The 17,600-nt window shown below is 46.4% G+C and overlaps 2 protein-coding genes across 2 annotated transcripts in view; one reads left to right on the plus strand and one right to left on the minus strand.

Moving 5' to 3' along the window:
• LOC125439661 (keratin-associated protein 5-5-like) overlaps positions 1 to 17,600 on the plus strand; it is a 266,942-nt gene that overhangs the window by 139,916 nt on the left and 109,426 nt on the right. The gene's annotated exons all lie outside the window — the stretch shown is intronic.
• On the minus strand, positions 5,205 to 17,134 carry LOC125439587 (zinc finger protein 883-like). Its single transcript, XM_048508699.1, has 6 exons — positions 17,061 to 17,134; positions 16,737 to 16,863; positions 7,745 to 8,709; positions 7,359 to 7,569; positions 6,863 to 7,196; positions 5,205 to 6,610 (listed from the first exon to the last, which is right to left on the minus strand). Exons 1-6 carry the CDS (start codon positions 17,112 to 17,114, stop codon positions 6,217 to 6,219), a joined length of 2,085 nt encoding a protein of 694 aa, XP_048364656.1. The 5' UTR covers positions 17,115 to 17,134; the 3' UTR covers positions 5,205 to 6,216.

Here is a 17,600-nt window from a genome sequence, read left to right on the forward strand (position 1 = left end):
GAGTCCAGGAATCGTTCAATGGATTCCTGGGTTGCCGCATGAAAGGTGGTCAAGCCCGCCTCCTCCATGACAGGTTGCATCTGGAGGTTTGTAATCCACACGAAAACGGGTAGAGATCCGATCCACAGGCCGATCCATAGACAGCGCCCCAGGCGGCTCATGGAAATCCCCATGGTCGTCGCCACGTCCCTCGTTCCAACGGAGTAAAGGAAGACTCGTGCTGATACGAGGACGGGAAGAGCCACCAGCGAGGCCCGTTCTCCTGCCGGTTCCTCCAGATCCAGAAGGGAAAGGTCGGAGCCCTCTTTGGGGGCTACCGCACCTTCCGCAGTAACATTCAACCTCTCCATCGCAAGACAACAGAGGTCCACTGCACAGGATTATAGATGAATTAAGATTCCTGCCACAATGTAAGGAATTCCATAGAAGCAGAAATAAAAGGCTTTTTGGGTGTAAAAGTCCGTTTATTAAGACATCTTAGAAAGCTCACATACACGTAGTGGCAGGAATGGCACTTCCCGCCAGAAGCACAGGTTATAACACCATTCACCCCATCCCCCCTTCCTGCTTCCCATGGGAACGGAGTCTTCATCTCCCGCGCAAAGATAAAGTCTCCACCGATGAATCTGGCCCATCGCCCGGGCTGTGGAATGCACTCAAGGTCACTTCACCATCAACACCATTGAATCCTTTACACTAACTGCCAAAACCAGACGGGTTGCTGGGTAATAACTGCCGTAGAACACCAGCCCTAGGCTTCTTAAAGGGACAGAACTATATTAGGTTCCCTCCCATTGAATACTATACAAAACATAGCTAAACCCATTCTATATAAAGGGAAACTAAATCTTAAAGGGTCTGTGGGGGCATGACAGCCACTGCGAGTAGCAGAGTGCTGGACTAGATGGACTCTGGTCTGATCCAGCAGGCTCTTCCTTATGTTCTTATTCTGTGCTGAATTTCTTTTACTGTATCTTCTGTTTCATTTTCCCCTGGGTGAGCACTGTTTCCTTTTTTGGGAAAAGATTGAGGAAAAGAAATTGTTGAGTAGTTCTGCCTTTTCTCCACCCCTGTTAGCATTTTTCTAGGGATTCTCTAGGGTGATCCTTCGTATTGCAAGAGGTTGAAATAGATGCACAGTACAGTCCCCTCAACCTTTCAAGTTCTGCAATTCTCTGATTCTAAACTGGGTCATCAGTCTCACTGTGGTCTACTCAAAAGGCTAGGTGCTCATCGAGATGTCAAGTACCTTCTTAACAGTGGTTGCTTGGGATTGAGAAACCCCATAGTAAATCTGGGTCTGCCTGTTTGTGCAGTCTACTTTATCTTTAAAAAGAAGAAACCGTTGAATCCACAAGAGCTTTATTGAAGAAAAGTAGCGCTAGTGACATAATTTGCAGTTTCCCGGTGGACATACTGTCTTTACTAGCAAGCAATGACTTTCCCACTATCCATTTTGCTGAGATAACACAGAGGTTACAAAGCGAATGAATACAGAGATAGAGATAGGCTAAGGTCCAGGCAGAAAGACCCATTGGAGGGCTTGGGGTATTTTAAGGCCCACAGAGGGAAGATGTTCATACTGTTCTGGTCTCCTAAACAACATAAGAGAAGGGAAATGAAACATAGTTTTGAGGGGAGAAATATAGGTGAGAATAGAGAGAGAACACAACTATCTCATGTTGGTGGTCATGGGCATTTGGAATATTGTGAAACACCAACGAATCTTGATTTCAACTAACAAGAGTCATTTGAATCTGACACTCAAATTGGTGAAGTCACTGGCCATCAATTCGTTCAATGCATTCACAATCTTGAAGACCCAGCTTAACGGGGAGAACCACACATGCGACCGCAAGAGGGACAGAAGGTGCCACAGGCGGTGTACCCTCCCACACGAAGAGGTTCACAGCTGGCAGCAAGAATGGGCCCTGGGACTGTAACAATGCAAGGAGGTGGCTGGATCAGAACTTTGGATGGTGGGATTTGATTGATGCAGCTCATGTTGGCCCCGCTGGTGAGACCCAAGCTACGTGCTGAAGTTGAGTCACCACAGCATCAACTGCAGAAGCATGAAGTGGGGCAGCATGAACAGCAAGGTTAGGAGCAGGATGGGACAGTTCAGGATGGAGGACAGCAGGAAGACAACTTGGAAAGGTGGAGGTGTGCCTGGAATAACATTGTGAAAGGATTTTAAAAAGTTGCAAGATTGTACATTTTTCTCAGGAAGTAAATTGAATTAATCCCAATAAGACTTGAGGGTTAACAAATGGTTGAGATATTCCATCCATTCATTTTTCTTTGAACAAATACATCAAAGCTAAGCTCTTAAACTGAATGTGGGGCTTTTATTTCAAACTAGCGGGGCCCGTCCACGCGTTGCTGTGGCTTATTGTGGTGAAATGGGAAAGGAACAGTAGCAGCAAATCAACTGCAGAGGCCAGCAGTACGTGCTCATGAAACATGCAGCCTGATACTCTGCAATGTCATTGATGTGTGTGCCCGCATTCCTTTGGGGGGGGGGATGGAGAGGCATCCCTCCCACACATCTAGGCTGGTTGGTCATGATCCTTTACCTGGGAGTAAGTTTGGTTGGTGGCAATGGGTGTCGTTTGTGAGGAAACCCTCTGAGGGGTGCGACGCAGCCATTCAAAGTATGTCACGGTTGCTTTACCGAGCTTACTCCTGAGTAATGCGTGCCTGGTTTTCTTAACTGTAACTGCAGTATTCAGGGAATCTAGGGTGCCTGGCCCCTCCCTTCGATGTCGCCCCTCACTCTCTTTCCTCCCTCACTTCTCTTCCCTTGTATGCCACCCCTCCCCCCTCCCTTTCCCTCTGCTAGGGTGGGTGGGTCATATCAAGATGCTGGGCCCCCTGCCTCCCCTCCCTTGCATGTCACCCCTCACTCTCTCCCCTCTCACTTCTCTTCCCTTGCATGCCTCCCCCTCCCTCCCTCCCTTCCCCCTCCCTCCCTTCCCTTGCATGCCAACCCTTCCCCTCCCTCCCTTCCCTCTCCCTCGTGTATGTGTTTCACTTCCACTCAAGTTATTGCCTATGTACTGTTTTCACTGCTCATATCTGGCCATCTAAGCGAACATTCTAAGCTGCACGAACATTCTAAGGGTGACAGTTACACACAGGCAGCTTCATGTCCTTCACCCTGGAGCGCCAGAAAAAAGGCATTTTACCTGGGCCAGGTGTGAAATTTCAGGTATGTGAACATCTACAAACACTCTCGCCTGGCTGACTATAGTGGCTGGGAATTTTCAGAGGAATTGGCCCAGCAGTTACTGAGTTATACCATCACTAACAAATACATGGTTAGCTTTTTATATATATAGATTGAAAAACACAAAACGGAGGAATTTCCTTTGGGATGTATCTGTAAGTAAGCTAGAATGAAGTCCAGTAACACCGAATGGACCAATAAGATTTTGTGGCTTAAAGGTCTCAAGAATCAATGCTCCTTTCGTGAGATATCCATAGCAAAGAAATGATGCTGTCATTTTGCAATGAAGATAAAACTGAATATGTTCTACTGACTACAGAATTTGCCTTTGAGAGAGCTTTAGATGGGTCTCCCAGTCTCTATCCTTACAGGTTGCAGTTCCTCCCAGTTCCTCTATCCATTTCCAGTTGCAGGGACGTAGGTAAGGGCACGCGCAGGGGGGGGGGGGGTTACGGGTTCAAAACCCTCCCATTACATATCCAGCTTGCTTGAAACAATGTTATTATCATTACAGCTTTCATTTTAAATTATTTTACATTTTAAATTTGGTGGCTGTTCCACCTTGTCTAGCAGCCATTTTGGAATCACACTCAGCATATTATATCAGAATTCCAAAGGGGTCCCAGGCTCAAAAAAGAGGGGATGCTTGACTTGCTAATAGCTGGCAGACAAAAGGAGTAACACTTTAACTAAAGCATGAAAGTCTCAGCACCATTTCCTGTTCTAAGGCCCCCCCCAAATGGCAACTAAGTTATTATCAGAACAACATTTATTACCATTTCAAAATGCTCAAAGAACCTAATATTTAATTGGAAATAGAATTTACTGACTATTAATTATAAAAAAAACCCAAGAACGACTTAGAAATTGGGTGTTTTAGCATAAAAATTAAGAACTAGAAAATTTTCTTTATTGCCACCTCTGTCAACCTTCTTGAACAGTGCCGTCACGAGGAATTCTTGATCATTCTTCCAGTTCTGGAGTAAACATTTGAACCAGCCTCCTGTCTTAAGGAAGGAAACAGCACTGGAAAGAGATCCTGTCCAATGCTTCCAAAGAGCCTTACATTCAAGGCCGGAACAAAGACTCCCACAGAGATACCGCCTAGACCTGTGGTGGCGAACCTTTGGCATGCCAGATGTTATGGACTACAATTCCCATCAGCCCCAATTGGCCATGCTGGCAGGGGCTGATGGGAATTGTAGTCCATAACATCTGGCGTGCCAAAGGTTCACCACCACTGGCCTAGACTCTTAAAATCCAACCTTGGGGACACTGTGGTATGTGTCAAGAAGGGTTCCCTAGCTCCACTTCTGTGATCTATAAGCCAGATAGGACTGGAAACAAAGGATGCCTTCAATTAACATCTTGACACAGAAGTATTCCACCCTCTAGGTGTAAGGCTGAAACCACTCAGATAAAGTTAACATGTAGAAAGAACTTTATTGATTTGGCTCGCCCATGCTACAGGGTGCTGGAGATCTCCAGTTCCAGCATCTAAAGCACAATCGAATGAGCGCAGTGTCCAATCATGGCAGCCTCTGTTCCTGACAAGTCCCCATTGGTGGATCTTCCTGCTTCTGCAGCGGGTCGGCGATACTAGGGCACGTTGGGGTTTGTAGTCCTGACACTAGGGTAAAAACAGAACCAGAAGGGACACGCTCCCCCACTCTGGCCTTCCCACAACAGGTCTTCCCTTACACCCATTGAAACAGCTGCACCTCCAAAAGCCTACCTGAAACATGACTATTTAAACCTAGGGATTGATGTCATTATTCTCTGGGTTAGATGTCAGGATTGTGAGATTACATTGGGAGGTTTGTGAATCTCACATCCATGACAGGAGAACTCAAAAGAATTCTGACAATTACAAAAAAAGATTTATCTTTTGGCACACAAACAACCGAACTCAAGGGGTGAGGGGGCCCACAATGGAAATCTTCAGGAGGTATTGCAAGGCCTGCTTCCTTGCCTAGGGGTATGAAGAACACGTATCATTTAAAGGAGTGAGACAGGGGAGATGAGGGGTTGGCTGGTTTATTTTCATTTCGTTTATTAAAATACATGTATGTAGCACATAGGCTTTCAGACAAAATACTGTAACAATAATGGAATTACATGGGAAAGAAAAAATCAGTGCTTTAACAACAATTAAACATTTTAATTACATATTATAAGATAGCAAATCAAAACTCCAATTAAAATAGCCACAGAACCACTGAGTTTTTAACTAGCTGGGTTTTCAACTAGGCTCTCAATGAAAGGCCAGTTGAATTTTTACCGCAGCCAAGATATATTTTGCACAGTCTCAGAGATATGACTTGCATTCTGTCATAACCCTTGCTAATTTCGCTCACTTGCCGCCACATTGTTCTTTACCTTCTCAAGCTTTCAGCCTTAGAAAGAGAGTTATCAAGTATGTTATCTCCCTTTCCAAATGTGTATGTCTGGGTAAAACAGCCTTTGCTTTTGTCCTCTCCTCCCTCCTTTTCTGGAAATTCTGTGTCCTGCCTGAGTAGCAAAGTGGAGTGGCCTGACACATTTCTGCTGGGAACATATAATCTGTTGCTCATAACGATCTGACCATTAAGAGAAAAAAATGTTTTAGCTTTCCTATGCTGGCCATTCATAAAACAAGAATTCTACTCTTGAAGTACTCATTCCTGTCTTTGAGCAAGGTTGGGGCAGCGACACAATTCTAGAAAGAATATTAAATAACTGATAATTCCCAGAATGGTTGGATAAAGATAGAAAGAAGAAAAGAGGCGGGGGGTTACCAATTAAGCTCTTGAACTGTGGAAAGGCTATTTTTGCAGTCAAATGAAATTAAAAACCTAGATGGATGAGTGAGAAGACGAACCAAAAGTTTACAGAAAAAGAATGAACAGTTCCAATGCAGTATTTCAGTGATGTACACATAGGAATAAGAAGAACACATTTAAGAATCAGAGGATGAAGAAGAAAAGAACACAAAAAGAACAAGTCAACTAGACAAGCGGAGTGGCTAGTTGACTAAGTCTCTCCTTAGTATGGATTCTTTGATGCCGTTGAAGAGAGCTATTGCAACTGAATCTCTTTCCACATTCTAAGCATTCAAAAGGTCTCTCTTTTGTGTGAGTTCTTTGATGCCCATAAAGAGTGCCATTCTGACTGAATCTCTTTCCACATTCTAAGCATTCAAAAGGTCTCTCTTTTGTGTGAGTTCTTTGATGGCATTGAAGAGCATTATTCCAACGGAATCTCTTTTCACATACTGAGCATTCAAAAGGTCTCTCTTTTATGTGAGATCTTTCATGCTTTTGAAGATGGTCACTCTGACTGAATCCCTTTCCACACTCTGAGCATTCAAAAGGTCTCTCCTTCCTGTGAGTTATTTGATGCCTTTTAAGATGGCTACTGTGACTGAATCTCTTTTTACACTCTGAGCATTCAAAAGGTTTCTCCCCGGTGTGAGTTCTTAGATGCTGGTGAAAATTGCTACTCATACTGAATTTATTTCCACACTCAAAGCATTTAAAAGGTTTCTCCCCTGTGTGAGTTCTTTGATGCTGTTGAAGATGGCCACGCCTAATGAATGTCTTTCCACACTCTGAGCATTCAAAAGGTCTCTCCCCCGTGTGAATTCTTTGATGCTGTTGAAGATGGCTACTCAGACTGAATTTCTTTCCACACTCTGAGCATTGAAAAGGTCTCTCCTTTCTGTGAGTTCTTTGATGTTGTTGAAGAGTGTCACTTCCATTAAATCTCTTTCCACACTCTGAGCATTCAAAAGGTTTTTCCTTTCTGTGAATTCTTTGATGCTTTTGAAGATGGCCACGCTGACTGAATCTCTTTCTACACTCTGTGCATTCAAAAGGTCTCTCCTTCGTGTGAATTCTTTGATGCATTTGAAGGGTGTGATTCCGACTGAATCTCTTTCCACACTCTGAGCATTCAAAAGGTTTCTCCCCTGTATGAGTTCTTTGATGTCGTTGAAGATCCTTCCTAGAACTGAATCTCTTTCCACACTCTGAGCATTCAAAAGCATTTGAGTGACTTCTTTGATGCAGTTGAAGAGTATTATTCTGACTGAATCTCTTTCCACACTCTGAGAATTCAAAAGGTCTCTCCTTTGTGTGAGTTGTTTGATGCTGTTGAAGAGTGCAGTTCCGACTGAATCTCTTTCCACACTCTGAGCATTCAAAAGGTCTCTCCCCTGTATGAGTTCTTTGATGCCGTTGAAGATGGCCACGCCTAATGAATGTCTTTCCACACTCTGAGCATTCAAAAGGTCTCTCCTTTGTGTGAGTTGTTTGATGCTGTTGAAGATTGCAACTCTGACTGAATCTCTTTCCACACTCCTGTTACCTGCATTCAAAAGGTCTCTCCTGTAATGAGTTCTTTTGATGCGTTGAAGATCCTTTCCTAGAACTGGAATCTCTTTCCATATTCTGAGGCATTCAAAAGGTTCTCTCCTTTGTGTGAGTTTTGATGCTGTTGGAAGAGTGCAGTTCGACTGGAATCTTCACACCTCACAGAGCATCCGAAAAAAGGTCTCTCCCCTGTATGAGTTCTTTGATGCCGTTGAAGATGGCCACGCCTAATGAATGTCTTTCCACACTCTGAGCATTCAAAAGGTCTCTCCTTTGTGTGAGTTGTTTGATGCTGTTGAAGATTGCAACTCTGACTGAATCTCTTTCCACACTCTGAGCATTCAAAAGGTCTCTCCCCTGTATGAGTTCTTTGATGCCGTTGAAGATCCTTTCTAGAACTGAATCTCTTTCCATACTCTGAGCATTCAAAAGGTCTCTCCTTTGTGTGAGTTTTTTGATGCTGTTGAAGAATGCAGTTCCGACTGAATCTCTTTCCACACTCTGAGCATTCAAAAGGTCTCTCCTTTGTGTGAGTTTTTTGGTGCACCTGGAGCTTTGATCTGCAGCTGAAGAATTTTCCACACCAAAAACATTTATGAGCCCTTATTATATTGTGCTTTGTAAGATGTACATTACCCTTTTTTATAACAAAGGCCTTTCCACTCTCTATGTGGATTGATGGATTCTCTCTTGAATGAGTCCCACAATGGTTTTGAGAAACATCTGATTTTTGTGAGAAGCATTTGCCACAGTTTGCACGCCTATGAGGTTTCTCTACTTCATCAGTTCTTTGATAGCTAGGTAGTTCTGTTCTGCAAACATAATTCTTTCCAAACTCCAAGCATTGATGGGTCTTCTTTCCATTGTGCATTTGCAGATAGATCTCATATTGGCTTTGATCTGAGAAAGTCATCCCACATTCCAGGCACTTATATGCTGCCTCTGCTGCTTGGATTAGTTCACTGAAATCCTGCTGTTGGCATAAAATAAGTTTATCCCTATTTTCAGGCATGTGACTTCCTTTCTGCACAATAGGTCCACCTCGATTCCTGAAGATTCCTTCGAAATCTTCATTCTGAATTTTATTGAGCACTGTCGCATCACCCTCATTCCACTGCTCATCCCTTCCTGGAATAAAAAGAGAAATCCTGTTAGAATCCACACAAGGAAATCTGATCTTCCCTAAAAGTTCCTGTCAGACTCCCTGGATCAGAACCCAATAAACACTTTGGTTTTCTAAATGATTTTATTGGTTGGCTTCAGGGTACAGTGAGAAAGATGACTCTGAGAAAAAGGCGCCAAGCAAATGATAATATTTCCCAAGCTCCCCATCCCTCAAACAGAAACATAGACGCACTGCTAGACCTAGATATGAGGCTCGTCCCATCAGCAGACACTCATGGCAAAACCATGAGATAGCAGAACACCTGCAAAAGCGAAAACAGCTCTAGGCACTCCCCCTCCCAACCGAATAACATTGGACACTGGTTTGAAATTTCCACTCCCCCTAAGGTTAACTTGGGGGCCCAGACATGGGTGGCATCTACCCACTCATTTTGACTAGGTGGAAAATGTGTGCAGAAAATCAGATATTTCAGACGTTTACGATGGATGCGAGAGTCCAACACTTCTCAAACTTCATAATGGGGATCCACACTAATCAGAATCGGAGGAGTCAGGATGCCAAGAATCCAGCTGGGCAGCCTTCTTGAGGAGGCATCAATGGAAAACAGGATGGATTTTACGTAGGTTTTTGGGCAGATCCAATTGCACAGTCATCTTGTTGATTTTGCATGCAACTGGAAGGCCCTAAATATCTCTGGCCAAGTTTATGACAACCTTGCCCACCACACATATTTTTGGTGGAAAGGTAAACCTGATCCCCCACAGCAAATGACACTGGAGGTCGAGGTTTATCAGCCTGCTTTTTGTAACACTTTTGGGTTTTCTGGAAAGTGATTTGTGTCGGGCCCCATGCTTGCATGATCCGCTGAATCCATTCCTGAAGTTCAGGAGGATCGACAGCAGGATGCCCTAAAAAGGGGAGGGGTTTTCCTGACTGGCTGAGATCACTTCAAAGGGAGTTTTACTGGTGCTACTGTGAACAGTGTTATTGTATGCATATTCTGCAAAGGGCAGCAAATTCCGCCAATCTGGTGATGGTTGACATAGCACCGCAGGTATTTTTCCAGAATTGCATTGGTGCATTCCGACTGGCCGTCGGATTCCATGTGGTAAGTGGACGAGAAGGCTTGCTCCACAGCAAAGATTTGCAAAAATGCTTTCCAAAAATGCGATACGAACTGGCTGCCGCTATTCGAGATGATCTTATCTAGGGTGAAATGGAGCCAATATATCTGTTCTATAAACATCCAAGCCAGTTTGGGAGCAGTTGGCAGGGAGGAGCAGGGCATGAAGTGAGCCTGTTTGGAAAACAAGTCCACCACCACCCAAATGACCCTTTTTCCATGACTGCTAGGAAGATCAATAATAAAGTCCATGGAAATCCCCTTCCACGGTGCAACTGGCGCAGGAAGCAGCTGGAGGAGTCCCGGGGCCTTCCCAGGGGCCTTTTCTGCGATTGAGCAAATTGGACACCCTTTTACATATGCATCAATATCTTTGAGCATCATATGCCACAAGATTAGCCGCTGGAGGAGGTGCAAGGTTTTAATGAAGCCAAAATGGCCGGTGGACTTAAGAGTCATGTCCCTGTTGGATTATAGCCTTACGTAACATGTGTGGAACATATAACAGTTCTCCATTCCATCACAGTTCATCCAGCAACTGGAGCGAGGATCCGCCTTCCTCTGGAGGCATCACCCGTTCACCCACCTTCTGGAAGGCAGAGAGCAACCGTTCAGGTGGGTGTATTAACAATTGGGAGGGAGGGCCACTCTGCAGGTGGGATTGTGACCGGGTTGTGACAGCCAGCCCCAACTGGGAGGATGAAAGTATAGTTTGGGGCGGAGCAGACATTTCCCCCTGGAACTGGAAGGCAGGAAAGGGCATCCACCAAACAGTTCTATTTGCCCGGGAACAAGTGAATGGTGAAACTGAATTTGGAAAAGAAGTCTTCCCAACGCAGTTGTTTGGCAGTCAACCTCCGGGTATGCGAAGGGCAGCCAAATTCTTATGACCTGCCCAGACTTTAAATGGGAGCTGCGCCCCCTCCAACCAGTGCCACCAAGTGGATAGGGCACGCCTCTTTGTCCCCTACCATCCAATTGATTTCTATACATTTTTTTGGACAGATAGACACACGGATGTAATTTCCCATCTGCAGCCCTCTGGAGCAATGCGGCTACTTGGGTTTTATCCACAATGCGGACTTGACAGTAGGCTTCTCGCAAGCCCAACTTGGAAAAAATCCAACCCTTCCCCAAGCTAGCCAGCAAGGCTTGAATTTGAGGAAGAGGGTATTTGTTGCAGGTAGAGATAGCATTAAGCCCACGATAATCGGTACATAATCGTAGGGACCCATACTTTTTTACAAACAACACTGGAGCGGCATACTTGGTTGTGATGGATCGGATGAACCCTCGGGCCAAGTTTTTGTCCAAAAAGTCATGCAAAGTCACATCCTCCGCAGGACTCATGAGCTATAACCACCCTTTTGGGAGCTTGGCCCCTGGGATCAGTTCGTTTTCCGATGGGGGCAGTGAGTCACATTCAGTTTCCTCAAACACTCCTTTTAAATCCTTGTAGGACGCAGGGATCCCTAGGGTTTCCTTTGCCTGGCTTAACAAGGAAAACATTCCCCACCCCCCTTGGTCAGGCTGGGAACCATTGCTATGCTAGATTCGACATGAGACCCACAAGGGGGATCGGTAAACCGGACAATGCGATCCGCCCACCGGATCGTGGAGTCATGATCCACTAACCAAGGCATCCCCAACACCACTGCATACTGGGCTACATTCACAATGACAAAGCTGCGCCTCTCCCAGTATCTCTCACACTGAACTAGGACCTTCTCGGTCTTGAAGAGGGCGGGGGGCCCCCTCCATCAGCCGCCTGTCCATTTGCGTGAACCGGATGGGTCTTTTCCAGGGCATCTGTTTCGGTCCCAGACTCTCTACTACGCTGAGGTGTATTAGAAAGTTTGAACACCCCGAATCAACAAGTGCCTGGACCAACATCTGAGTTACAGCTGGGGAATTGGTTACTACCATAGGGATCACGATGGGACCTGCATCAGCACTCACCATTTTTGGCACACCCTGTTTCTGGACCTGACTGCGGGCGTCATCTAGGCTAGGTCTCGCCCGTTTCCCGCCGGCTCCCTAATGAACTCTGTTGACTCTTCAGAGATCTGGAGCCCCTTGGCTGGCCTAAAACCACCCCAGCCGCACCCCCCCCCTCCTTCTCTTCTTCCCCGATAATGGTTTAGATGGCTTTGAATGCTTTGGCTGTGGCACACTGTGGGACTGGGGTTTAGCTGGACAAACGGCTGCCAGGTGGCCACTCTCTCCACAATACAAGCACAGCCCCAACCTCCGCCATTGGCTGTACTGGGATGGCGCTTTGAAATAGTCTTGGCCTCATAGCTCTGCATATCCATCATGCGGACTTCAGCTTCACCCAACTGGATGGTCCAACCCATTGAAGCTGCTGGATTTCCATTCAACAGGGCCCAATGTCGGACCTCTGGCTGAAGACCTTCCTTGAATGTGTGGATCAGGGCATGCTCCGGCCAGTCATCGATCTTACTGGCTAGGGCTAGTAACTCCACTGCATACTCAGGGGATGATTCCCTCGGCGAAGCCGTTGGATCTCCCAACGAGGCCCTCTCTCTGGATGGGGTCTTCAAATCTGCGCTGGAGTGCCATCATGAACTGCGGGAGAGATTGGAGCTCCACTGCGTGGCCCCAGAACAGCTCCATGTATCAGGCCATCGCTTGATCCTCCAGGAGCGCTCCACTTCATGCACTCGATCCACTTCTGTAGCGTACTCTGTCCCATGGGCTTGCGTGTATGGATCCACCTGCACCAGGAAGAATGGCAGCTGGTGTGGATCCCCACTGAAGTGAACCCTCAGTTTTCGACAGTGCGGCACAATGGGCATTATCTCCGCCGGTGCCGGGGCTGCTGCTTCTGCAGCGGGTTGCCCCACCCCACCCCCCTTTGCCAGCGATGCCACCTGTGTTGGCTGTACAACTGGAATCGGAAAAGGCGCCTTCCCAATATTGGTTTGTTTGGGATGGAGATGAAAGTATGGCTAGTCAACGTGGTCGAGCCCATGTCCGAACCCCAGCTGTCCGGCCATCCCTGAGTTTCACTAGTGTGGAGCTTCTCGAGGCCCAACATGGCCTCCTCCATTTCAGGCCCAGCCTCTACCGCCAGGTAGAACAATGTCCCAGACAGAGAGGCTACCGCTCCAGAGCACCCCTGGCGACCTTCAGAGCCCCAAGGTTGGTGTCCTGGATCTCATCCGTTGGCCAAGGCATGAGGTCATAGACTTTGGGAGTGTTGTCTTGATGTCAGACTCCCTGGATCAGAACCCAATAATCACTCTGGTTGACCAAAGGATTTTACTGGCAGACTTCAGGGTACAGTGAGAAAGACAACTCTTGAGAAAAACGATAATAGATCCCAAACTCCACACCCACCATATGGAAACATAGTAACACAGCTAGATGCAGATATGAGGCCCATCCCAGCAGCACACACTCAAGGCTAGGCCCTGAGATAGTAGAGCACCTGCAAAAGCATCTCTAGGCACTCCCCCTAACAACCGAATAGTGTCAGACACTGGTTTGACAGTTCCATTCACACACAAATGTTACGCTACATTATTATACACTTTAAAAGGCCATTCAGGCGTGCTGCATCAGAAAACCTCGGTTTGCAATCTAATGATTTGTACACCCCCTCACCTGATTGAGTTTGATGGGATGAAACGGCTGATTTCTCACTGGAGATCTTTCCGCACTTCAGGCAGTCATACAATTTCTCTCCTGAGGCAATTTGCCTCTCAGAAATAAGAGTGATATTCTCTTCATTTTTGTTTTCGCTGGAGCAGATTCTCTGGTTAGTATGAAGCCGTACATTCCTTCCCGTTTCGGGTGATCTCACTTCTTGGACTGGACTTTCACAGAAGCATCTTCCTTGGGACAGAACGGGCTTATCTGCCATCTTGTCTGCATGGCTTCCCTCCTGCATCGGTGGTCGGTCTCTGTCCCCAACCTTTCCTTCAGAAACATCATCCTTGTCTTGTTCCACAGAGAACCGCTGGTTTCCCCCAACTATCTCCTCTACATGTGCTGCTGGAAGAAAGATATGTTCAAGATATGTTCTTATTCAGTAACGGCGTGCAGCACTGCTACCAGAGACTGAACAACACAGCGAATAGCAAGCCCCACCTCTTAGCAAGCCCCGCCTCTCAGAAGCCTGGGGCAAGCACACGGCCAGGACAAAGAGAAAAAAAGAAAGCCCCTGTTAACAACACACTGTTAAAAGAATATGGCTTTGAGAAAAGCCCTCCAAAAAGAAAACCAGAGCTCACTTAGCCCTTTCTGTCCCACTCTTCTCCACTGCTACTCCTCTCCGCTGCTTCCAGAGACTCATTCTGTCTATCCCTTGCACTTTAAGGGGAAGAAATGGCAAGCCATCATTCCTCTACCATTTACATTTGACTTGTAATGCAGCTCTTTTGAGTCTGTGCTTTTTATGATGAAAAAGAAGAGAAGACTTTTATATCCCACTTTCCTCTACCTCAAAGAGCCTGAAAGTGGCTTATAAATCACATTCCTTTCCCTCCCCACAACAGGCACCTTGTCAGGTAAGTGGAACAGAGACAGTTCTGAGACAGCTGAGACTAGCCCAAGGTCACCTGGCAGGCTTCATGTACAGGTTCATGGAATTGAATCCCTCTGTCCAGATTGGACTCCACTTCTCTTAACCACTATACCACACTGGCTCTCCATAAGAAGTTATCATGATCTCCAGTCCTGCCACTATACAGAGAGGTTCACTGCAGTTGTGAAGATAACCATGAAGAGCTGGTTCCCAGCATTTGCTCGTGGGATGGGGGAGGCAGTATTTCACTGATGAAACCAAACACTTCAAGTACAGACCCCCATGATTTGTGGAAGAGCTGCCAGTTGTTCAAAAGGCAGATGAGTTCTAAAGGCATTTAGGTGACTGCTATAGGAAAGGGCCATTGGTTTCTTCCAGCTTGGGTTTTGTTAAGTACGCTCCCACCTTTCCTTGGAATATCCCATATTGAAAAATAAAGCAGACCCTGCAGAGCCAAAGGCAAGATCAGACCCAGAAGAAGCTTCAGAGCATCCTAGATTTTAGGCCCAGAAGGACATCCTCCCTCCATTTACAGGTGGCTTTCTGATTCCACCAAATGAAGACCTGTGAAGGAGAGAAGCAGAAATCCTCCAGGGCTATTCCATGATAATTCCCTTCACATAACCATGAAGGATCCTCACTTGTAGTCCACTCACCTGGGAAGGAAACACTTTCTTGAAAGCCTCTTGAGAAACTCTCCAGCTTCTCTTCAAACATGAGGATTTTGTCTTTCTCCACCAAAGTCTCTACTACATTCATAAGAACATAAGAACTAGCCTGCTGGATCAGACCAGAGTCCATCTAGTCCAGCTCTCTGCTACTCGCAGTGGCCCACCAGGTGCCTTTGGGAGCTCACATGCAGGATGTGAAAGCAATGGCCTTCTGCTGCTGCTGCTGCTCCTGAGTACCTGGTCTGCTAAGGCATTTGCAATCTGAGATCAAGGAGGATCAAGATTGGTAGCCATAGATCGACTTCTCCTCCATAAATCTGTCCAAGCCCTTTTTAAAGCTATCCAGCTTAGTGGCCATAACCACTTTTTCTATCTCTTCAATATCCTTTTTGAGATGTGGCGACCAGAACTGAACACAGTACTCCAAGTGCGGTCGCACCACTGCTTTATATAAGGGCATGACAATCCTTGCAGTTTTATTATTATTTAGAGTTTGCCTTTTTCACAGCTGCCATGCACTGAGTGGACATTCCCATGGAACTATCAACTAAGACGCCCAAATCCCTTTCCTGGTCTGTGACTGATAGCACTGACCCCTGTAGCGTGTATGTGAAGTTTGGATTTTTTGCCCCTGTGTGCATCACTTTACATTTTGCTACACTGAACTGCATTTGCCATTTCTTAGCCCACTCACCTAATTTATCAAGGTCCGCTTGGAGCTCTTCGCAATCCTTTGTGGTTCTCACCACCTTACATAATTTGGTATCATCTGCAAACTTGGCCACCACATTACCCACCCCTACTTCCAGGTCATTTATGAATAGGTTAAAGAGCACTGGTCCCAATACGGATCCTTGGGAGACAGCACTCCCTACATCTCTCCTGTCTCCTTTGTCACACACAGAGAGAAAGGGATAGTTCCAACATAGGCAAGGAAAGCACACCAAGGAAGAGGATTTTCCCCCCAGATAGAAGGGTAACCTGGGTAGGATCAAAGGCCATAATCCCAACCAGTGTAAGAACAGTTGGTTTGTATATCCCCCCTTTTCTCCACCTGTAAGGAGTATCAAAACAGCTTGCGGTCACATTCCCTTCTCCACTGCAGATATTTTCTGAGGAAAGTGAGCTTGAGAGTTCTGAGCGAATTGTGACTGTTTCAGGGTCACCCAGCAAACTCTGTGCGTAGGAGGGGGAAACAAATCCAGTTCACCAGATAAGAGTCCACCTCTCATGAGAAGGAGTGGGGAATCAAACCCTTTTCACCAGATCAGAGTCCATTGCTCTCACATATCACACCACGCCGGCTTTTCACATTACAGTCAGAGGGGATCACTGTAATCCCATCTGGAGCGAAGTGTGTTCTAAGGTTTGACAACTGAGAAATTAGGATTTGGCCCCTTCCAGACAACCTCTCAGTCCTGCGTTGGCCTCAGGCCGGAACACCTCTCTGTGGTCTGAATGATGGCCAGAACACTGGACTAAGCTGACATGGACAAACCAGGTAGCTTGAGTCACTCTACCTACACATGCTGATTCTCGTTTATGCTGCCATCCTGCCAAGTTGAGATTTCCACAAGGGAGCAAATAATGGAACGGACCTCAATATTACTGTTCAAGATTTCGATTCATGCATAATCCCAAAGGCAGAAATGTGTGATTCAGGCACCTGTGAAAGTTCCTTACCCAGAGAAGCCACGCTCTCATAGTTCTCCAGCATGACGTCTTCATAAAGAGCTCTTTGGTATGGATCTAGCAGTGCCCACTCTGCCTCGGTGAAATACAGGGCCACCTCCTCAAAAGAAACCAGAGACTGAAAGAAAAGGCAGATTTCAGAGGTCATGCCAGGCAGAGAGGGTGTGCTGGAAGGGGACATTTTGGGAGGGTTCAGGGTGCAAAAGGATTGGCGTTCAGAGTCTCTCGCCTGGCCCCCTCAGCACCAACTGCAGCAGAAAGGTCCCCTTGAGGAAGGACAGGGGACCCCGGCTGTCCTTTGTTCATCTCCCATACCTGGCCTGGAGGTGCAGCAGCTGTTTTCACACCTCCAGGAACAGAACAGATCATCACTGCTTCTTCACTGCCTGCGAGGGAGGGAAAAGGGAAGAAAGTATTAGCCTCCACTTCCTATTCTATTTGCTTGTGTGAATCATGCTTCCTGCACCCAGGTTCTCAGGGCTGTGAAAACTTGCCCTATGTACACTCAGCAAGGAGGATCAGCCTTTCTAGTGAGTGGTGGGAGAGGCAGAAGAGAAACACAAAGGTACCCATGAGCCTCCGGGGACTATAGATGCCACTGACACGGGCTGGGCCCTTGAATCCTGGCTGGTAGAAGAAAAACAGGGAGGCAGAAATGAAATAATCTGGCACGTCACTATCACACCAAGTCAAAAAACCAGAATTCAATTAAGTACATGCAGAAATGGAGGATAATTTCTATGAATGATCCACTGATGTCACATCTGGGCTGAACATCAGCATGGCATCACGCCCACCTCAAGCCCTGCTCGCCTCAGTCTAGCATCCCTCCTCCAGGGCTCTATTTCCTACAGC

The sequence above is a fragment of the Sphaerodactylus townsendi genome, linkage group LG01 (genome assembly GCF_021028975.2).
Source record: "Sphaerodactylus townsendi isolate TG3544 linkage group LG01, MPM_Stown_v2.3, whole genome shotgun sequence".
Lineage (NCBI taxonomy): Eukaryota > Metazoa > Chordata > Lepidosauria > Squamata > Sphaerodactylidae > Sphaerodactylus > Sphaerodactylus townsendi.